At 45.7% G+C, this 23,338-nt stretch overlaps 1 protein-coding gene and 1 non-coding gene across 2 annotated transcripts; both read left to right on the forward strand.

Annotated features, from left to right (window-relative positions):
* Positions 1-1,716: 1,716 nt before the first annotated feature.
* TPT1 (tumor protein, translationally-controlled 1) lies at positions 1,717-22,171 on the forward strand. Its single transcript, XM_030200519.1, has 6 exons — positions 1,717-1,826; positions 2,260-2,333; positions 3,425-3,612; positions 5,750-5,855; positions 7,672-7,788; positions 21,953-22,171. Exons 1-6 carry the CDS (start codon positions 1,799-1,801, stop codon positions 21,953-21,955), a joined length of 516 nt encoding a protein of 171 aa, XP_030056379.1. The 5' UTR covers positions 1,717-1,798; the 3' UTR covers positions 21,956-22,171.
* On the forward strand, positions 21,726-21,855 carry LOC115469810. Its single transcript, XR_003942074.1, has one exon. It is a non-coding gene; the product is annotated as a small nucleolar RNA SNORA31 (small nucleolar RNA).
* Positions 22,172-23,338: the final 1,167 nt, after the last annotated feature.

Consider the following 23,338-nt stretch of genomic DNA (forward strand, 5'->3'; position numbering starts at 1 on the left):
ACTGGATAGAAGGAGAGGGGAGATGGAGACACTAGATGGAAGGATCAGGAGAGAGGGTAGATGAGTGGAAGGATAAGGAGAGAAAGAGGGAAGACACTGGATGGAAGGGTAGGGAGAAAAAGGAGACACTGGATGCAAAAGAAAGAGGGGAGACACTGGAAGGATGGGGAGAGAAAGAGGGAGAGGACAGAGTAGGGAAAGACTGGAGAATAAGAGGAAGGGGCATGTGGCGAACAAGGGTGAGGAAAAGATGAAAAGCCATAGGTGATGAATGGACAGGAAACCCTGGCAAGAGAAAGATGAAGGAAAGCAGAATCTAGAGACTGGGATCAACACAATGAGAAAAAGTAAATGGCCATACAACAAAGGTAAAGAAAATAATTTTATTTTTAATTTAGGATAAAGTAATATGGTACCTATGTTAATAAAGTTTCAGAGACCAATACTTCCTTCCTTAGGTCAGGAGAGGATACCATAACAGCATTATACTGACCTGAGGCAGGAGGTTTTGGCCTCTGAAAGCTCATTGAAAAGGGCGTTAGGCTATTAAATAAATTATTTTCTGAAACCTGATGCACTGAAAAGCAGCACTTTACCCCTGTGTGACAAATGCATCTGATTAGTGTGACTAAATTTTGCTGGGGAAGGGGGGTAGAGAGAAAATGTTGTGCCCACCCACTTTAGGTTCAGGCCCATCCAAAATTGGCAGTCTGGCTACGCCACTGTCTTCTTTGATGGAATCCTAAAACAATAGCTGTGTTGCTACAAGTAAAAACATCTCGGGGTCTTAAGAAAGTAAAAAATGTAGCGTGACCATCTTGATATACTCAAAGAGAATAAAAGCATATCCCTGCAGTCTGTGCGACAGTTTTTATTTTTAAATTTAATAGGGAAGGGGTCCATTGGAAACCCTAACGCCAGCTCTGAACTGGCATATGGTTTGCAGCGGTACGGGCGCCCTTCTTCCCTGCGCTGTTCTCTGAGCATTGGAGGGAATAAGAGATTACCCCATTTGCGTGCTTTTGCCTACATCAGCATGTTACTTGTTTTGATGCTGGGCGAGCTTGTTTCTGGCGGTAAGGGCCTCTAAGCATTTGGCGCTAGTAAATGCAGGCGCCAGGCCAGCGCTAATGGCCTCTAGCGTCTGTGTTTATTTCTGAGCATCAGGCCCTCAGTAACTTGCCCAATATGAGAAGACACAGCAGTGGAGGAGCCAGGCTTCCCTGGTTGTCAGCCAGACTACTCCTCCACTTCACTTGGAATGGGGATTTTGTCATTTGAAAAAGGGAACTAAATGGTCCCTAATTTATGTCTGCAAACAAATGAGCTAGCGCTCTGGCTGCTGGATACCACCACTATAGAGCAAGCTCTTTCACTGTGTGCAGGAAAGGATAATTTGTATTGTATTAGGATTTATACTGTGTTTGGGCAATCCCAATTATTTTTAAAATGTTAGCGCCTTCGTCTATAAAGACTATAAAAGGTAGCAGGAGTAAAAATCATAATTAATTTACAAAATGCTAAACAGGGCAAGCTTACAGAACCCTAACGATTAACACTGAAACCAACTCCCTAATGACGCGACTAGCCAAATAGGCGCTGTCTCACCGCCTTTGCGGGTTTTTTCCCTTGCGTACTACGTCAGCAAATACCGGAGATTCCCGTGCACACCAATCGTTGACGTAAGTGGGACGTACAGTGTATATCAGCAAGCGTAGCGGCCCACTCGTTCTCTTCCTGTATGCCTTGCCCTCTCTGTCCCGTGTGAGCACGGCTGCTTCCTACGCCATCCTCCACCATGCATCTCTTCAGGGACGTGATCAGCAGTAAGGGAACGGCGCTAGTGTTAATCGATCAGGGTCCTGGGGTTATTTTTCAGCTTCGGGGCTGGGGAAAGTGTTTTTTTCTCAGCTAAAGATACCGGGCAAGCACGTAAGGTATTCCGGGCGGTAGGCCGCAGCTGGTTACCCGGATGGGTGGTCAGCAGTGGAGGATGCGCAGAGAGAGCGAAAAGAACTTGAGCTGTAGGAGGACGCGATGAGGGAGGCGAGCGGGCGTGCGCGCCTTGCTTTTTTTTTGTCTGTGTTCATTTTGTTCGGCACCGGACCTCCCGGTTGCGCTGCAGTAACCGCCGCCGGGAGAACGGAAACAATGGAAGGGGGAAGAGGAAGGGTGAGGGAGAAAGTACTAGAGACAATGAATAATGGAGTCGCCTCCTCGCTCGTTTACCTACTACCCTATCCACTTCTTGTTTTGCAGACGATGAGATGTTTTCGGACATTTATCCGTGCAAGCTGACCAACGGCGGCCTGTGCTACGAAGTGGATGGCAAGGTGAGGCCTCTGTAGTAAACGAACCACAGAGAGTGGCGCTGCTTGGCTACTTTTTGTTATGCGATCTGTTTCTGTACATAACTATATATAAACCTAGCTTATATGTGGGGCTTCAGGATGTACTGGTTACTTCGTGCCTTCTATTAAGGCATTTGAAGTGCTTAAGGCATATGGTGGAGGTGCACTTTTTTTTTAAAATTTAAAAAAGTGTACTTTTTATTTTTCCTAAAAGAGAATGTGATAGGCTTGGCGTACTACAAAATAGGAAGGCTGTTTTCTAATGTGAATGCTGCTCTCTACCAGAGGCGGTTACTTTTAACAGCCAGTAACCAAATACGTCTGTGGTGCATTTGTGAAGACATAACTTGAGCCGTGCCGCACCCCACCCAGAGCAGTATCCTGTCTTTTTTCTAGTTTGCCACTTGATCAGAAATCCGTGTGGATATCTTATAGTGGGCCACATAAGAAAACCTTGGATTGCATGAACTTATAGCTATGCTACATGGCATCATTTATACTTTGATATGTAGAGCTCTCATGAAATAACTTTCTATGCACCAAATTGCCCTGTAAGTCAAATTTTGCTGACAATCTCAAAAGTGGGCAGCATTCTAAGGTTGGACTGACCATTTAGCATGTGCTGATGGTTTGGAGCCCACTAGCTCACATAAACCAAAGTGCAGTGGTTTTAGATCTCATCTGCTTAATTTTTTTTTCAAACACTTTCGTGTCTTTAAGCAAATTTGTGACTTGGAGGATTTTGATTACTTAATGTCCAGGTTTGTTATAAACTTGATCTAGTAGCCTAGTGGTTAGTACAGTGGACTTTGATCCTGGGGAACTGAGTTCAATTCCCACTGCAGCTCCTTGTGACTCTGGGCAAGTCACTTAACTCTCCATTGCCCCTGGTACAAAATAAGTACCTGAAAATATGTAAACCGCTTTGAATGTAGTTGCAAAACCTCAGGCCCTATATCAAGCCCCATTTCCCTTTCCCCTTTCATGTTTCCATAGTAACTAGATGTCTCTATGGTAACTAGTAAATAATTGTAGGAAACTTTCAAATTATAAATATCTGTGTTTTGCTGCAGATTGTCAACAGACAAGAGGGTGATATTGATGATGCTTTAATTGGTGGCAATGCCTCTGCTGAGATCCAAGATGAAGGCACAGATTCAACAGTTGTCAGCGGTGTTGATATAGTCCTGAACCATAAACTTCAAGAAACCTCATTCACAAAAGAATCTTACAAACAGTATATCAAGGATTACATGAAAGCGTATGTAAAAATCTGCTAGCTTATCAGCTTTATTCAAAAATTGGTATTGTAGCTGGTCTTGCTGATGGGGCAGGATAAGCTACGTAATGTTGACCTTTTCACTTTCCCTTCTTATATTCTGATTTGGTAGTGAAGTTTTTCAATGGTAAACAAGGCCATGACTGCTTTTGCAGTTCTAGAAGCAGTTTTAAAGTGAAAAGCTATAGAAATTTCCCTGTATTAGTTTACCATTTGTGTACCAAGTTTAGTCTTCAGTATTTATAAATAAATCTAGTCTTCCTAGTTATAGCTTTTTAATTTGACCAATATGTCATAAGTGTGTGACATATCAATAAGTAGAGAGAATTCTACTGGTATTGGTGATTAACCTTCACTGTTCTAGTAAGTTATTTAATTACAACTTTAAGGTATGATAATGAACTGATTTATTGGTATTTACTTATGGTCTCTTTGAAGGAATTAACAGTATACAGCAAGAATGTAAATTACAGCAGAAAAAAAATTAATACTAGATAAGGCAGTGGTTCCCAAACTGCGTCATGGTATATTTCCCTACCTCCCTCCATGCCACTACTGCTTCTCTAGATGAGCAGTGGCAAAACAAGCTGCAGCCACCACAGGTCTAGACTCTTCATACAGTCCTGCCCCCCCCCCCCCCCCAAAAAAAAAAAGTCGTCTCCTGTTTTGGGGCACAGCCGGCAGCTCTGTATGAGTCCTCCCTTTTGGTGGCTGTAGCTTGCTCTGCTGCTGCTGGTCTAGAGGAGCAGCAGGGATGGGGGGGTGTGTGGGGGAAGAGGGGATAGAGAAGGCAAGTGCTTGGGAGGGGACAGACAGTGGAAGGGGAGGAGAGGCAGAATGCAGACATGGGTGGCTGAAGTATGCCATTAATTTGCTTGCTGCACAAGCAGCATGGAGCTTGGGCCTCGGGCAGTAGACTTTCTTCACTTGGAAGGACTTCAGCATCCCTGCCAGCAAAGGGAGGACTCGACACTTTTGAGGGGTGGGGGTGTGGAAGACCTGAGAGGAAATCTATAGCTAGGGGCACTGTGACCTGAGAACGTTTGAGGACCACTGAGGTAAGGCATAGTATGCTACACTACAATGTTAACACAATACATAAACATTGTAGTAGACAGCATAGGGTGCAAGCAAAGATAAAACATAAGATTAGCAGAAGTTACAAAATGAAGAGCACTTTATCCAGAAAAGGTCCATTTTTGTTTGTTTTTAGCTGTACAGTTTCACTTAAGGCAAGACTTATGTAGCTTAGTGAGGTTTGGTACAGGAACAAGCTACAGTAAGCAAATCATGCCTTGAACAAGATTGCATAGCTCAAACTAACAAATATAGGACTGAATGACTTGGAAAATTATTCTTCAAATGAAAGGGACTAATTGTAAACAATGTTGTACCAGAAATCAGAAAGGTGTTCGAATATCTCGCAGCTAGGGTAGGAGTGGATAAGCAAGTCTTGTAAGTGCAGCTGGTATCATTCCTTGTGTGACTAGCAAGTTAATTATTCCATTAAAGGCCTGGGTGAAGAGCCAAGCTTTCACCTGCCTCCTGAAGTAGATTAGTCTTGTTAAGCAAAGCCTTTCAGGAAGTGCGTTCCAGATTGTAGGGGCTACTTCAGAGAAGGATCACTAGCAGTTATTGCATATGGTGTCCTTTGGAGATGATAGGTTAGGAATACTCCTTGGAGAGGACCTTAGTGACCTTGGTATGTAGAGCGAGATCCTATTCAAGTACTCAGGGCCATTTCCTTTAAGGGCCTTGATCAGTTTTAAATTTTAGCTCTGTATTGTACTGGTAGCCAGTGCAGTTTTTGCAAAAATGGTGTGATGTCACGTCATTTACAACTGGTGCAAACGCTTGTAGGCAGACCTGTGTAGAGTGCATTACAGTAATCCAATCTTGATGATATGGTGTGAACCACTGATGAGACTTGCCCTCTCAATATAAGAGGTAGCGTTGTCACAAATGATAAAAGCAGCTCCTTAAGGTTGCTTGGATTTGGGGGTGGGGTCAATATAAGCAGGTATGGTTGTATTCTAAGGTTACTGAATACTTCTGACTATATAAATAGTATATGGCTGTACGCTAAATATTTTGTGGGTTTTTTTTTTTTTTGTTACAGAATCAAAGCCATACTTGAAAAGACAAATCCAGACAGAGTAAAGCCTTTCATGTCAGGAGCTGCAGAAAAAGTCAAAGATATTCTTGCAAACTTCAAAAACTTCCAAGTAAGGTTTTATTTTAAACTTTTGTATTTGGGAAGTGCTGTCAAGTTTGGTAAGAGTCCTTGGAAGCAGGGACTGGTAGCTTCAAACTTTCACTTGATTAATTATGCCAATTTCATTCAAAGTTTCTAGTCTTTGAAAATATGCAGTAGTACCCTGGTACTAGGTATGGGTTCATGATTCTCTAAAAATAGGAACAGAAACATTGCCCAGTATTAACTAAGCCGTATCTGCTATTAAGGGTACACTTCCACTAGGTATGGGTTCATTGTTTCCCTAAAAATGGGACAGTATTAGAATTAGGCACACTTTTTTTTTTGTGTAGAATTCCATCATAAGGTCTGATATTCCCCCTCCCTCTCCACCAATCCATACCTTCCAGAGACACCCATATTTAGCTTTATCCCAGTGACTTAACTACAGTACACTTCCCCCACGCTCTTCGTAAGTCTGCTGCTTTCCCTGACTGCAGAACTAAGAGGTAAAAGCGGCAAATGGGTCTAGGACAGCGGAGGCTGATGCAATTCAAATGGCCAGTTGGGCCTAGGACTGCAGAGACAGCTGTTTTGCTACTGATTTCTGCAGGGAGGGATGAGGAAAGCCTCCAGTGCCTGCAGAATTCCTTCTATTGTAGGGCTGCATGATTAACACTTTAAATGTTAAATGGCAGCTCTCACTCACCCACAACCATCCAGCCAGCCCTGCGCCATCTGAGCTGCAGGGACCAGTTGCTGTTGGGAAGAGCCAGCTGCTGGTGAGTGAAACAACCGCACACCCTTCCTTGACCAGAAGTAACTGGAGGTACAAGCCTGTGGCCCTTCAGACATGGGCAAGGCAGGAGAGGCTCTGGGCAGCAGCGTTGGGGACCCAGAGTAGATGGCCTTTTGTCTTACAGCTTCTACCTGTCCCTCCACCCTCTGTCCTTGCTTTAATGCTGAAGGCAGGCTGCTTCTCTCATTCAGCCATAGTCTCTAGCATCCTACCTCCTCTGACAACTCCTGTTTTTGAGCAGGATGCTACAGAGAGACTATTGTGTGAAATGATAGGAGCAGCCTGCCTTCAAGGTTGGAAGGGGCAGATAGGAGCAGCATGAGAATGAATAAGAACCTTGTGGGGTTGGGATGGAGTGCAGGAAGAGGTAAGCAGATGTGTCAGGAGGGGTGCTGCTTGAAAGGGACATGCTGACAATGGGGGGGGGGGGGGGGGGGAACACAAAAGGCAGATCCTGCCTTTGGAGGAGGAAGAAAGTTGAATGTGAAAGATGGGTATAGGGCAGGAAGAGAGAAATAGTGAATAGACAGAAGGTCTAGGAAACAGTAGTTCACTGTTTCTTTATGCTTCTCCTTGCTCTGAACAAAGTAATTGAGAATCACAAGACAAAGGTGAGAAATTTATTTGTAGTTTAGTAACTAGAGGAGTGTGGTAGCCATGTTAGTCCACTCTTAAGGTTATCAATAGAAATCAAACAAAATAAAACATGGAAAAGAAAATACCACCTTTTTTTAATTGGACATAATACATTTCTTGATGTATTAAGTTAAGTTATGTCCAATAAAAAAAGGTGGTATTTTCTTTTCCATGTTTTATTTTGTTTGATTTCTATTGATAGTTTAACTGAAATTTGTTTTGAGAATTTTATATCTGACTGTTAGTTTAGGAGGAAAGGTGAGGGGTTGATTTATGCAATTATTTGTGTTGATTAAAAATTAATTGATGTACAGCCCTAGATTGTATAGGTTTCTGCATTAGTTAACATAGGTAGTCTGCATGTTTCTACTTTTATTGATGTGCGCAAAAAAATAAAACTTTATGTACAAAGTTCTTCACAGGTGACTCTATGAATCCAGATGGTATGGTGGCATTATTGGACTACCGTGAGGATGGCGTGACCCCTTACATGATTTTCTTTGTAGATGGCTTGGAAACTGAAAAATGTGTAAGTATTGATTCATCGTATTAGAAGCTAAATGGTTCAGTACATAATACAGATTTTTATTTCAGTTCACTTTCCTGGGAAAGCAGTGTTCTGAGAGAATGGGAACTTGTTTCTGGGCGAATGATTATAAATTTACATTTAAGAGCAGTTGGGCAAAAGTGAGGTCTGATAGGGGAAGTTAGTCAAAGGCTTTTAATGATGGGAAGGGTTATGTTGGGGCCTATCAAATCCTTACGCCTCGGATTCCATGCCTTGAACTGGCAATCGCCACCAAACAAGTATTTCATCCATAGTTGGTACACATAGCTCTTATGAAAGCTGCAAATGGATAAACTCTGCAGTCTTTAACTCATGGCTTGCATTGTTTGAGTGTACACATGTAGATAGTGCTTTTTTTTTTTCTTCAGTAGCAATAGATGGCGCAGTGGGAAGGTAACATAAGCCTGTGTCTGAAGGAAGGTGGAGGGTTAAGGGTGCAGACATGGGCAAAGGTGATTTTTGAATTAAATATTGACCCTAGGTGCAACTGAAGTGTTAGCATGCTCCTGAGTGGAGGAGAGGCAGCTGCCACTGCAATTGCCTGTTAACAGGTTTTAAGCGTATCAGGCAGGTAGACCTAGGGAAGGGACGTTAAGCAGCTGGCTCTTAAATTCAAAACATTTGTCAAGGCCTAGGCTACATAATTGGTCATTGGTAGGGCTAGTTCCAAGTCTTCCTCCAATCATAAATGGCTTTACTAGATCAATGAGGTTGCAAGTTCTAGCAAATTGCCAAAAAAAAAAAAACCCTTAGAAGCCGCCTAAATGCAGGGATGAACAGTTGACCTCTTTTTCTTGCATAAGTATTTCCATACTGGAACAGATTGAAGGTCCATCAAGCCCAGCATCCTGTTGCCAACAGTGGCCAATCCAGGTCACAAGTACCTGGCAAGATCCCAAACAGTACAATACATTTTATGCTGCTTATCTTAAAAATAAGCAGTGGATTTTCCCAAGTCCATTTTAATAATGGTCTGTGGACTTTTTGGTTTAGGAAGCCATCCAAACTTTTTTTTCTTTTAAACCCTACTAAGCTAACTGCTTTTAGTACATTCTCTGGCAACAAATTTGAGATTAATTATACTGAGTGAAGTAATATTTTCTCCCATTAGTTTAATTTACTACTTCCATATCATCATGCTGATCAATCCATAGACTGGTGGGTTGTGTCCATCTACCAGCAGGTGGAGATAGAGCAAACTTTTGCCTCCCTATATGTGGTCATGTGCTGCCGGAAACTCCTCAGTATGTTCTCTATCTCAGCAGGTGGTGGTCACACACAGCAGCAGCTCTGGCTAGGCCTCCAAGCCTAATTTTTAGGTTTTGTTGAGTGCCTGGGGTTGAGGGCTCTTCTTGAGCAAGTGCAAACCTGGTGGCGCCAGGTCCCTCCTTTTCTCCCCCCTCCCGCTGGCTCCGTTAAAAAAAAAAAAAAAAATTTTGAACGTCCTTAAAGGCGTTTATTTCGACGTTTATTTAAACGTTTATTGCAGCTACTCACTGGGACACCAGGTCGTTACAGCTCGGAGCGGAAAGCAGGTAATTTTTACCTTTTTTATAGCGGGCAGGGGGTTCCCCGATTGATCTCCACGTGGCCTATGGCGTCGGAGGGCGAGGGCGCAAAGAGTCGCTCCCCGGATCGCTTGTGTGCTTTTAGAGGGGATGCGGGGGTCTTAAAGTCTGATTCGCCCTTGTTGGGTGACAGTTTCGTGACCGATGAGTGTCCCGGTCCTTCCTCTGGTGTGGCGGTTTTTCCCGCCATAAACGCCCATCCCCTGCTGCTCGCCTCCGCCATCTTGGCCGGCCACGCGACTCGGACGGCTTCTTCTTGGGCCACCCTTGAAGTGGGAGACGTTAATGCCATGAACGCCCTTAATTTGGGCGACGGCACAAAAGCGGCTAAACTTAAGCGCCGTTCTTCCCACGCGGCTCCGCGGAGTGTCGCACCGGACGCCATTTTGGATGCGCAGCATGTCTCTCCCCCGCTCTTGTGAGCGCCGGTTGAGGGTGCGTCTAGGGCTGTAGCCCAGGCTGCGGAAGTGCACAGTCTGGGGGGTTTCTCCCCCGAGTTTGTTTTGCTGCTGCATCAGGCCTTCCTTATGCAAAACGCTGCCCCTGCTCCCTCGTCTGGTAAAGAGGTTGAGGCCCCCGGAGGTAAACGCCCTCGGGTTGATTCCCAGGCCTTGGAGGACTTTGTCTCCTCCGATGTAGATGAGGGCAGCGTTTCTGAGTTCTCCCAACGGTCCTTTGCGGATTCCTTGGAGGAGACTGATCCCCACTCGGATGGAGCGGATGACCCCTCTGCAGTGCGGCTCTTTAGCTCAGAGGATTTGCCCAACCTGTTAGTGCAGGCCATGGGCATTTTGAAGATTTCCTCTCCGGAGGACGTCTCTCCCTCAGCCCCTGTTGGTTCTGCCATTATGCTGGGGACGAAGCGCCCGCCTAGAACCTTCCACGTGCATGATGCTATGCACACCTTAATTTCGGCTCAGTGGGATGTCCCGGAAGCGAGCGCCTTAAAGTGGCTAGGGCTATGTCCTGCCTCTATCCTTTGCCTGAAAGTGAACGTGAGGCCTATCTGTGGCCTACCGTGGATTCTTTAATCACTGCGGTTACTAAGAAAACGGCGTTGCCGGTGGAAGGTGGCACGGCCCTAAAGGACGCCCAAGACAGAATATTGGAGGCGGCCTTAAGGTCGTCCTTTGAGGCGGCTGCTTTAAGTTTGCAGGCCTCAGTTTGCGGCTCCTATGTGGCCAGGGCGTGCCTGACTATGGTGCAGCGGGCTTCCCCCTCGGATCATTCCTTGAGGGCTGATTGGCTGGCCCTGGAATCGGGCTTGGCCTATTTGGCAGACTTGCTGTATGATGTCTTGAGGGCCTCAGCTAAAGGCATGGCTCAGACAATCTCTGCGCGGCGGTGGCTTTGGCTGAAGCATTGGTCTGCTGACCACGCCTCTAAATCCCGCCTGGCTAAATTGCCTTTTAAAGGCAGGCTGCTCTTTGGGGTCGAGCTGGACAAAATCGTGACCGATCTCGGCACGTCTAAGGGCAAGAAGTTACCAGAGGTCAGGGCTCGGGCTAGTACTCGCCCCGCTACCTCCAGAGGACGGTTTCAGGAAGCCCGTCGGTACCGCCCGGGCAGGTCGGGCTCTTCTGCCTCCTCTTCCTTCAAGAGGAACTTCTCCCCCAAGCAGCATTCCTTTCGCAGAGACCGCCGTCCCGGAGGTGCTCCCTCCGGTCCTCCCCCAGGGTCTCGTACCCAATGACGGGGCCTTGGTCCACCCCCCAGTGCAGATTGGAGGACGGCTGTCCTCGTTTCTGGGCGAGTGGACCACAATAACTTCAGACGCTTGGGTGCTGGAAGTCATCAGAGACGGCTACAAGCTAGAGTTCTGCCGACCCTTAAGAGACGGGTTTGTACTCTCTCCCTGCAAGTCTCCGGTCAAAGCTGTGGCAGTGCAGCAGACCTTGGACAATCTGATCCGCCTGGGTGCGGTCGTTCCGGTGCCAGAAAATCAGCTTGGCAAGGGACGTTACTCCATTTACTTTGTGGTACCAAAGAAAGGAGGTTCTGTACGGCCTATCCTCGACCTCAAAGGGGTCAATCGGGCCTTGAAAGTTCGGCACTTCGCATGGAGACTCTCCGCTCTGTTATAGCGGCAGTGAAGGCAGGGGAGTACCTGGCATCCTTGGACATCAAGGAAGCGTACTTGCATATTCCCATCTGGCCTCCTCATCAACGCTTTCTGCGTTTTGCAGTACTGGGCCGACACTTCCAGTTCAGAGCCCTCCCGTTCGGGTTGGCTACTGCTCCGTGGACCTTCTCCAAAGTAATGGTGGTCATCGCGGCCTTCCTGAGGAAGGAAGGAGTACAAGTCCATCCTTATCTGGACGACTGGTTGATCCGAGCCCCCTCTTATGCAGAGTGCGGCAGAGCTTCAGATTGGGTGGTTGCTCTTTTGAGCTCCCTGGGGTGGATCATCAACTGGGAGAAAAGCCAGCTGCGCCCAACTCAGTCCCTGGAGTATCTGGGAGTTCGATTCGACACCCAAGTAGGCAGAGTGTTCCTGCCAGACAATCGGATTGTCAAGCTTCAGGATCAGGTGGACCAGTTCCTAGTAGCCTCTCCTCTTCGGGCTTGGGACTATGTGCAGCTGTTGGGCTCTATGACGGCCACGATGGAAGTAGTGCCCTGGGCCAGGGCTCATATGAGACCACTACAACACTCTCTGCTGCAGCGCTGGACTCCGATGTCTGAGGATTATGCTGTGCGCCTTCCCTTGGACCCAGCAGTGTGCAAGGCGCTGAGCTGGTGGACGCAGACAGACAAGTTGTCTGCAGGAATGCCTCTGGTGACCCTGGAGTGGATTGTCGTCACGACAGACACCTCTTTGTCGGGCTGGGGAGCCCACTGCTTGGGAAGGACAGCGCAGGGGCTCTGGTCTCCTGCAGAGGCAAAGTGGTCTATCAACCTCCTGGAACTCAGAGCCATTTGGTTGGTGCTTTTGGAGTTCATCCCGGTACTGGCGTTGAAGCCAGTACGGGTCCTGTCGGACAATGCCACGGCTGTGGCCTATGTCAACCGCCAGGGAGGTACCAAGAGCGCCCCTCTAGCCAAGGAGGCCATGAATCTATGCCAGTGGGCGGAAGCGAACCTGGAACAGCTGTCAGCGGCCCACATTGCTGGAGTCATGAATGTCAAGGCGGACTTTCTCAGTCGCCATACCTTGGAGCCCGGAGAGTGGCAGCTATCTGCTCAGGCGTTCTTGGGCATCACGAAGCGCTGGGGCCAGCCGAGCCTAGATCTGATGGCGTCATCGGCCAATTGCCAAGTGCCGCACTTTTTCAGCAGAGGACTGGACCCTCGATCCCTGGGAGTAGATGCTCTTCTCCAACAGTGGCCGACACAAGAGCTCCTCTATGTGTTCCCGCCCTGGCCCATGTTGGGCAGGGTGCTAAACCGGGTGGCAAAGCATCCGAGCTGGATAATCCTGGTGGGTCCGGATTGGCCCAGACGTCCCTGGTATGTGGACTTGATCAGGCTCTCAGTCGACAATCCTCTGCGGCTGCCAGTGGAGCAGGGTCTGTTACATCAGGGTCCCGTGGTGATGGAGGATCCCTCCCCCTTTGGTCTTACGGCCTGGCTATTAAGCGGCAGCGTCTGAGGAAGAAGGGCTTCTCAGACAAGGTCATCGCCACTATGCTGAGAGCGAGGAAGCGCTCTACTTCTACTGCTTACGCCAGGGTTTGGCGTACCTTTGCAGCGTGGTGTGAAGCAGGCTCATGTTCTCCATTCACTGCTCCAATTTCTTCAGTGTTGGCATTCCTGCAAGAAGGTCTGGAGAAAGGCCTGTCGCTCAGTTCCCTTAAAGTCCAGGTAGCGGCCCTGGCTTGCTTCAGGGGCCGCCTGAAGGGTGCTTCCCTGGCTTCGCAGCCAGATGTGGTGCGTTTTCTCAAGGGAGTTAATCACCTGCGCCCTCCTCTGCACTCGGTGGTGCCTGCGTGGAATCTCAACCTGGTGCTAAGAGCATTACAGAAGCCGCCTTTTGAACCCTTGTCGAGGGCATCTCTGAAAGACCTGACGTTGAAAGCAGTCTTTTTGGTGGCTATCACTTCAGCCAGAAGAGTTTCCGAGCTCCAGGCACTCTCATGTCGAGAGCCTTTTCTGCAGTTCACTGAGGCAGGAGTGACTATTCACACAGTGCCTTCCTTCCTGCCCAAGATTGTTTCTCGCTTCCATGTGAATCAGCAGCTCTGTCTCCCTTCCTTTCGTAGGGAGGACTACCCAGAGGAATACTCTGCTCTTAAATATCTGGATGTGAGACGAGTCATCATCAGATATTTGGAAGTGACCAATGATTTCCGGAAGTCGGATCATCTGTTTGTCCTGTTTGCAGGTCCTCGTAAGGGTCTGCAGGCTGCTAAGCCTACAGTGGCAAGATGGGTCAAGGAAGCCATTGCAGCGGCTTATGTGGCCGCGGGGAAGGTGCCGCCTATCCAGCTGAAGGCCCACTCCACTAGAGCTCAGGCGGCCTCGATGGCAGAGGCCGGGTCCGTCTCCTTGGAAGAGATTTGCAAGGCGGCAACTTGGGCATCGGCCCATACATTCTCCAAGCATTACCGCTTGACTGTGGCGGCACGGGCGGAGGCCCGGTTTGGAGCTTCAGTGTTGAGGTCAGGGATTTCAATGTCCCGCCCTGGGTGAGTACTGCTTCGGTACATCCCACCAGTCTATGGATTGATCAGCATGATGATATGGAAGGTAAAATTATGTATCATACCTGATAATTTTCTTTCCATTAATCATAGCTGATCAATCCATAGTCCCTCCCAGATATCTGTATTGTTTATATTCTGGTTGCATTTCAGGTTCAAGTTTAGTCTTCAGTTCCTGTTCAGGAGGACTTCGTGTTCAAGTTTTTTCAATTGGATTCTTCAAGAGTTGAGACGAGTTTGTGTTAGTGAGCTGCTGCATTCCTCTCCCCTCCGTTTTACGGGGCTGGATTGAGACTTAAATTCTGCCGGCACTCCCTCCCGCTTCGTGCGGCAGTAGGGCAGCTTTGTACCCTTCCCGCTTCGGCGGTGTTAGGGTCGGTCAGCTCCTCCCGCGGTTGCGGTTGCAGGATAAGCCAGATCCCCCCCCGCATCGGCGGGTGTGGTGTCCCTCCCCCGCTCCGCTGGGATGAGCTGGACGGATTCCCCTCCCCCACTTGTGTGAGGATGAGCTGGGTTAATTCCCCTCCCCCGCTTCGGCAGTGGTGAGCTGGGCAGAGTGTCCCTTGGTGGGTGTAATTCTCTAAGTGCTGAGTCCTGCGGATGGAGCTTTGATATCGACATACTGAGGAGTTTCCGGCAGCACATGACCACATATAGGGAGGCAAAAGTTTGCTCTCTTATCTCCACCTGCTGGTAGATGGACACAACCCACCAGTCTATGGATTGATCAGCTATGATTAATGGAAAGAAAATTATCAGGTATGATACATAATTTTACCTTTGTAGCTTCATTGCATGCCCCCTAGTCCTAGTATTTTTGGAAGGAGTAAACAAGCGATTTCATGTCCACCCATTCCACTCATTTTATAGATTTCTATCATATCCATACCTCTTCTTTTTGCTTTCTTAGCCTCTGCCACACACTGATTTCAGTATGACGCCTAGATCCCTTTCCTGGTCAGTGACTTACTGTGGAACCTTGCATTACATGGCTATAATTTGGGATCCTCTTTCCTACATGCATCACTTGTTCACGTTAAACGTCACCTGCCATTTAGATGCCCAGTATCGTAAGGTCCTCTTGTAATTTTTCACAATCCTCTTGCAATTGAATAACTTTGTGTTAGCAGATTTAATTAACTCACTAGTTACTCCCATCTTTGGATAATTTATAAATGTTAAAAAGCAGTAGTCCCAGCACAGACACCATTGAGAATACTGACCATTTAACCCTACTTTTCTATCTTTTAACCCAATTTTTCCTTAGTGTTCCTCCGGACTGGCCCAGGAACTGACTGGGTTATGCATTCCTTCCAGCAGGTGGAGACTGAATTCTGACTCTAGAGAGCCAATAAGAGCCCTGGCCAACTAGCCCTAGATTCAGTATTCTCAGTCTCCAGCAGGTGGAAGAAGGACTTTCTTTCTTTATTCTATATTATTCCTCCTTTCTCTTTATTTAAAAAAAAAAGGGGGGATTTAAAGTGGAATTCTTTTCTTCTCTTCTATTTTTCTGTGCACTGGAGAATTCTGACATTAGTGGCTGAGCTCTGGCTTCATCTGTCAGCTTCAGGGGTGTTGGAGTACTGGGTCCCTCCCCCTAGGTTCCTCCTGTTGCCCCCAGCAGTGCCTTTTGATATTGGAGCTGGGGAGCACTTAGTCTCTCTGGTGGGATAGTATTGTAGCTAGTGGAGAGGCAGCCATTGTTTAAAAAAACAAACAAAACCTGAGCTTAGGTCATAAGGGTGCGAATGAACAGAGCAGCTCGTTCTTTGCCACCACTTCAGTGCACAGTGTTGCTCTGGTTGGTGAACATCTGTCATTTATTTTTTTTAAACAATTTTAATTTGAAACTCGGAGCCGGCGACAAGAGCCCCGCACCATGTTGGAAAAGTTGAGGAGGTGTGTTGGGTGTCGGGGCTTCAGGCGCTTGTAAATTCTGACCGCGGTAGTCTTTGGCGGTTCCCGGTTCGACTCTCCCGATTAATGCGGTACCAGTTCCCTCTACTTCCTCTTCCTTGTCAGCTCGTTCAGTAAAGATGGGGAGCTCTAGTTTCGGCGGGAACAGCCACCATTTTGCCTCCCCCTGCCGTTTCAAAAGCCCGAGCCTCTTTATTGGTTACTCCTGTTCCCTGTTTAGCTATAATACCTTCTGAACAGGTGGGAGTGCAGAAGGGAGACTGACACCAAGCAGGTGGTGCCTGCTAAGAGGATCAGAGAGGGTCCTGGGAGCTGGAGGAGGATCAGATCTCTGACCAGGGCTTACACATGCCCTCCCTTGCAGAGATGGTTGATTTTGGAGGAAAACCAGCTAGATGACCCCGGTTCATCTGACGCCGGGGCAGAATCACTCCCAGCTGAGGATCCATCAGTAGTTATAATTCACAAGGATGATTTACAGGAGCTCATCTTAGTAGCTGCTGCTTTACATTTTTGAGGAGGACCAGCCTATGGTCCTGGAGGGACGCAAGGTAGATCTTTTGGTTAAAGGTATTAGCCGTCCTGGGAAAACTTTCCCTATGCATTAGGATATTTAGAGATCATTCAGGTGCAGTGGGATGCTCCAGACTCTCCCTTTCAGCTCGCTAGGGAAGTGGTTCATCTTTTTTCGGTCATGGATGCAGACAAGGCTCTTAAGATCTCTGTGGTAGATGCTGTAGTCTCAGCGGTCACTAAGTGCAGTACGGCTGTTCAGGATTGCAGAGTTGAGGCTCTCTTGAAGAATAGTTTTGACGTCTCTTCCTTAGTTCAGGCTGCTATTTGTGGTACCTTGGTGGCTAGAGCATGCTTTTGGTGGGCTGAGAGTCTTGGGGACAGGTCTTCTGATGACTTGGCCTCTATAGATGCAGAGGTGGCCAAAATTGAGATGGGTTATGCCTTTTTGGCTAATACCTTGTATGATTTGCTGAGAGCTTCTTATAAATCTATGGCCTTGGAGTAGGGGCTCGCTGGTCTCTTTGGTTAAGAGGTTGGTCAACTGATTCGGCTTCAAAGTCCAAGTTAAGCAAATTCCCTTTCAAAGGTGTGTTTTTTTTTTTTTTTTTTTTTTTTTTTTTTTTTTGTTTGGCGACGAATTAGACAAGTTGGCCACAGTTTGGGGGATACGAAAGTCCCTTGTCTTCCGGAAGATCATCCTAGAGCCTCTTCTTGAGGTCTTGCTCCTAACTGCGGGAGAGGCCGTGATTTCCGTCGCTTTCAGTCAGGTAGAGGTGTTCAAACTCGGGGGTGGTTTCTCTCCCCCCCCCCCCCCCCCCGAGAAACCAGTCCTTTTCGGGGGTCCCGCCAAGGAGGCAGAGACTCGGGTTCTTCTTTCTAGTCCTCAGCCCATCCGACCCAATGAAGGTCTGCGGGTCCCTCCTCTGATTCCTGCGGGAGCTCAGTTAAGTTTTTTTTTATTGGCGATGGGCCCAGATTACAACAGATCAATGGGTGTTGGAAGTTATTCGAGACAGGTATGCCTTAGAGTTCGCTCGGCCTCTTTCAGATGCTTTTCCAGAGTCTTCCTGCCGGTCGCGCATCAAGGCGGGAGTGGTTCGGGACACTCTGAGGCTTCTACAGCTTCAGGCAATTTGTCCAGTTCCTTTGGAGTTCAGGCAAGGCTGTTCCATTTACTTCGTAGTTCCAAAGAAGGAAGGCTCCTTTCGCCCCATATTGGACCTGAAAGCGGTCAATCGAACGCTAAAGGTTGCCAGTTTCCGCATGGAGACCCTCCACTCTGATAATGGCCGTGCAGCCAGGGGAGTTTTTGGCGGCGCTAGACCTGACTGAGGCATATCTGCACATTCTGATTCCTCCCATGCACCAGCAATTCTTCTGTTTTGCAGTCTTGTGCCAGCATTTTCAATTTCGAGCTCTCCTGTTTGGCCTCGCCATGGCTCCAAAAATTTGTCTAAACCTTTTAACTCTGCTCTAACTGGTTTTACCACATCTCCAGCAACAATCTGCAGATCTTAATTGTGCATTGAATGCAAGTTTTTTTTTGTTTTTTTGTTGTAACTTGAGTGTCTTCAAAAAGTGAATGCACCTTCCTGTTCTATAAAATCATGAGTGAAAAGACATATCTTCCTTCAACATTGTCTTCTCCAAGCTGGAGTCCTTCTAGCCTTACTCTTAATGGAAGCCTTTTTTATATGCCTTTCTATTATCTTGAACTGCACACAGTATTCAGTGAGCTCACACCATAGATTGGACATGATGTACTTCATCATTGACCTTTTTGCTTTTTTGGCTACTGCTGCACATTAAGCAGGTTTCAGGTGTTGTACAAAATGCTGCCTGTACTTCTGTGTGGTGATTCCTACATGTTACTTTGCACTTGTCCATGTAGGTTTCTCCCAAGGTCCTGCAGTTTAACAAACCACTTGTGATTTAATGACTTGGTATTCCTTAGTCTGTCAAACTTGCCACCTTATTTTATTATACTTACCATTACAGTCTCCAACATGGATATGAATCTCTCCTGCATCCTCAGACTTGTAACAATTAATAGTTTTCTCCACTGGCCTAGCCCTTTCTAGTGCCCCCTTTTTACTCTTATGATCCAGCCAACTTTTTGTTTTATTATATTCAGGTGTTTCTGTCCTTAGTGAGCTCACAATATTTTTGCACTTGTAGCAATGACATAAGTGAATTGAACAAACAAGCACAAGTGGAAGGAAGTTCAAGAACTACCAGAAGTCAATATATCAAGAGAAGTTTTATTCTCAGATGAGTTGCATAAGCAGTCCAGGCCCAACACAGACCATGTTTTGGCAATATGCCTTCCTCGGGGAAATGCAAAAACAATATGGAGCCTAAAACCTCAATGAATAGTCACCAAGAATTCTGTTCATTTTTTTTATTGTCACTTTAACCCACATTCTGCAACAGTTTTGATTTGGCTTTTACAGATAAAGGGGTAAAAGATGCAATTTGAAATGGGGAAAATAGTGTGAGTTATAGTGATAGAATTGTAGAGATGCAGTTTGAAATAGAGGGGGGTTACATAGCGAGTGCCTTTGAACCTGAGGACATTATGGGGGTTGAAGTCAGGTAGTTACTATCAGTAGTCTTAGTCTTTGTCTAGTTCAATTGATGTCTTTTTGCTTTGGTGTGAGGTTAATAGCAGGCATTGGGTTTTGTCTTTGAGTTTGAAGGCTGAGGCCCAGGTTTGCCTGATGATTATGCCTGATTGCATTCTGCGTTTGATTACTGATATCCTTTTTCAGATTTGTTTTTCTGATATATCCTTTTCGAATGGGATTGTGACATCGTCTGTAGATGAAAGGGTTGTAACTGTATTTCACAAGTATTGGCTAGCAGCTGCATTAAGTTGAATAGTAGAGGGGATAGTGGTGAACCTTGTGGCACTCTGCATTCTGCTATCGAGGGTGTGAAGTTGTGTTGCCCATTTTTACATGGTAGGATCGAGTTGTCAGGAAGCCTTTTGGCCAATTCAGCACAGGTCATCCAATGCCAAATTTGTCAAGTAGTTGAAATAGTATTGAGTGCTCGACATGTCAAATTGCAGTAAGAATTTTTTTTTTTTTTTACTGATTTCTTGTCTAAATTTTGCAAGTAGTATTAAGGGCACTGTTGTTGCTGAATCCTGATTGATTCATGAAGGATAGAGAAAGTGTGTAAGTAGTCATCAGTTGTTGATGACTATGCTTGCCATGGTTTTGGTAATTAGTGGTATTGAGGCTACAGGTCTATAATTGGTGGTGATGAAGGTTGTAGGAGTAGGTAGCCTTGGTCATGTCCACCATACAGTGGGTTGTGAAGGATTGTGATGGCAGTGTATACTATGTCAGGTGTTGTAGGATGGAACCGTTCATATTGTCTGCTCTGATCTTTGGAGCTATCAAGGTCATTAATGAAGGTCTTTTAGTGAGACAACAGATCTTCCTTAGATCGGTAATTGTGGTTCTGTTGCTGTAGAGAGAGGGTCGTTTGTCATAGCAATAGTATGTGGTTAGCATGTTTAGTTTGTATAGCTTTTTGATTGACCTGATCCAAGAAGTTCTCTGTATAATTTCCATTTCTCATGTCTTATTTTTATTTATTTTGTATTCCTTCATTTCTTTTTCCATTTCTCTCTATCTGTTCTAGTTCTATAGTCTCTTCCTTCTGCATATACTTTTTAGTTTGCTTAGTTTTGTTTAAACCAGGAGGCTAACTTGTTTGAGATTCTTTGGGGCTTTCATCTCTAGTATGGTTTTGTATTTATCATACCATAATACTACAATACACTGTGTTTGTATTTATCATCCCATTCCAGTAGAAAGGTGGTAGATTCTGGTATTGGGTTCCAGTGGTTGTTTTAAATTCCCAAAATCTAGATCCCAGTTTCTTTCCATATGATTTGTGGGCTCTTCCCCCCCCCCCCCCCCCCCCCCGCCCGGTCCTTTATTTTCTTACAATAAGAGTTCACATGAAGTGGTTGGACCACAGATTCCTCCCAACTATGGTTCCCTAGTTTGAAATCTTGGTTTGGGGAGAATCTAGTTGCAGCTATGTCTAGGGTGTGGTCTTTCATGTGGGATGGGGAGGTTGTTGGTAGAAGTTTGAGGTCCCATAGTTGGAGGAACTATTTGAAGTGTCTGCTATGTTTTCTCCTTTTTTCCGGGTGAAGGTTGATAGATGTTAAAGGTTGACACACAGTGTCGACGGTCCATGAGCTAGATTTTTTTTTTTTTTTTTTTAATTTATGTAAAGTTGACACCTGAGGAAGGCACATTTTGAAATATGATCCGTGTTGGGTCTAGACTGCTTATACAACTTCATCTGACATATTGAACCTTGGTAGTTCTTGGAACTTCTTCCTTCACACATTGTGCTTGTTTTGAAGTATTAACCTGTCAGAACAGAAAAAAAAGGAGGGTAAAGTGACTTGCCCAGGACCACAAGGATCCACAGTGGGAACAGTTCCTCAGGTTTAGCACTTCACTAATCATTAGGCTACTCTTCCATTCCAAGGCAGCTGACACCCACCCCCCCCCCCACCAATTTTTGCAGAATATACTGTTTCACCTTGGCATTTAACCTTACATATGTAGTAAGTCAGCCCTGCCGTCTTCTACTGATAGTAAAGCATTTTTGTGTGCATTTTTTCTCTTCCTTCCCCCATGCAACAGTATCGCACATTACTGTTTATTCCCAGGCTCTTGTACAGCCACAAACCTGAACCTTAATCTGTGGGGGCCTTGGATTTGAATTGCTTCAACTGGCAGATCTTGACGTGCTGCATTGGCACCACCCTTTCTAGCCTCCTGGCTATAGCACTTTCAGGTTCCTAACAGTATTAGTGCATCAGTGAGGTGAGGGTGAAACCTTTGAAGTGACAGCTGTCTTATGGGTCAGTAATTTTGGGAGGGGGTGACTGCTGTTTAAATTTTAGAATGGGCTATGGTAAAATTTACCTAAAATAGGGAGTTGGTATGGTATAGTACTGTCGCATGCTTTTTCTGGCATTTCCTGTCCTTAAAATCCCTGGCTAGAGCTAGGTAATGAAATAAAACAATATTGATTCAACTCTGAAATTGACTGCTACATATGCCTGGTCCAGGTCTTTAGCTTGTGCTTATTCCTTGACCTACCACTTTTTAGGTGACATTGTCAAGTTATGTAGAAAGTCAAGCCTTGTAGACTGGTTTCATGCATGTGTTGAAAAGCATTAGTTTGGTTTTAGGTCAAAATAGCCTGGTAATTAGTGCATCTATTGATAGACCTGGTGCAATTTACTATTGCTTTTGGGTTTGCACAAAGATGCAAGAATAAAATTCCATGCGCTTTCTGCCTGTCTACTTGTGACAGCCCAGATTGAAAAGAGGAATACACAACTTCAAGCAATAGTCATAATGTAACTTGAAACTATTTCTGTGTTTTCCCTAGTCATAATGTTTAACTTGAAACTCACTATTTCTGTGTTTTCCCTAGTAACAAACTTGAGCAAGACTGCTCTGGATCACCAACCATAACTGGCTGCTGCTGTTCTTCCTCATCCACATACCACCAGGACTGAACAATGTCTTCAGATTGGACTGAGATTTGAGGTTTTTTTTTTTTTTTTTTTTTTTAAATTTTGACCCTGACTGCATTGAGTGGAGGCATTGTTTTTAAAGTGTTTAGGATGGTAATAAAATATGTATAAGCCTACTTCTAATGCCTCTTTGTTTACCTTTTTAAACATGCAAGCCTTCTGTGAAACAGGTAGGAGCCTGGACTAACATGCAACTGGGTGTTCTCCACAAGCCAAATTTATTTCTGCTTTGGGAGATGGCTCTGAACTGAATACACCAAACTGGACTAGGAATGGAAACATGCAGACTTGAGAATGTGAAGGGAAACTTTGAGATACTTTACAGTGATTCTCAAGTGTTTGCCAGTAGCACAGTAGCCCACTGAGGGTGTGAAAACAAATGAGGTGCCTCCTGCAAATGGACTTAATGCTATCCAAGTTATGAGAACTTGTAATGGAAGGAGCAAACTTTTGACATCAAAGCAGCTGAAATGGGTTATCTTGTGTTAAGTGAAGTGTTTTTTTCTTTGGGCATTAAAGATTTGAGTAGTGGCAGTGTTCTTGACATCTTGAGTGGTCATGCCACTTGGATAAATTTACCAACCACCTGCTTACCTAACAGAAAATTTAAAAATGCTGTGTAGTACTCAGCTACTCCATGCCACCTCACTCCAAGAAAGTTCTGGGGAAGAGCAAATTGCTAAATCATTTTCATTAATGTTAAGTACACTTCATTCCTGTGTATAGAATGGCTGTATATAACTGCCTTGCAACCTAGGATTATGTGAAACATAAAACAGGTTAAAACACTTCTATGGTAGGAGTATATAAAGTAAAGAGTGGGGGAGGGGTAATTTTTTCCATATAACCACACACTGGTTGAGAACACTTAGTTGCTGTGAAACCTTTTCCACCTTTCAAATTGAGCTTAACTTTGTTGTTGCACATTGAGGATTAACATAGGAAATACTGCAGCAGAGCTGTAGTAACATCCCAAATCACAAGTAATGAAGGCAGGCAGAACCGACAGACATAGCTGCTGTTCTGCAGTGGCTGCTCTCGTTGCTGTCTTCTAATGGAACAAACATCCTACTGTACATAGCTCTCTAGTAGAGCCTACCACTGTCTTTAAAAAAAAAAAAAAAAAAAGTGCAGTGGCTAGTAGAACTGGCAAGTGTTGTGACTGTTGCTGTACATTGGCAGGCCAAGAGGCTGATTTTTCTTTCTGCTCTCCCATATTGAAGTGAGGTGGGGAATGAAAATGGGTCATGCAGCCACTCATCTTAGAATCTCTGCATTACTTT

This window comes from Microcaecilia unicolor, chromosome 4 (genome assembly GCF_901765095.1).
Source record: "Microcaecilia unicolor chromosome 4, aMicUni1.1, whole genome shotgun sequence".
NCBI classification, from domain to species: domain Eukaryota; kingdom Metazoa; phylum Chordata; class Amphibia; order Gymnophiona; family Siphonopidae; genus Microcaecilia; species Microcaecilia unicolor.

Bases quoted from the DNA above. Each gene is read 5' to 3' on its own strand.
- TPT1 (XM_030200519.1), top strand. From the start codon at position 1,799: ATGCATCTCTTCAGGGACGTGATCAGCA. The intron at 2,334-3,424 runs GTGAGGCCTCTG...GTTTTGCTGCAG, and splicing joins GCTACGAAGTGGATGGCAAG to ATTGTCAACAGACAAGAGGG. The intron at 3,613-5,749 runs GTATGTAAAAAT...TTTTTGTTACAG, and splicing joins ATCAAGGATTACATGAAAGC to AATCAAAGCCATACTTGAAA.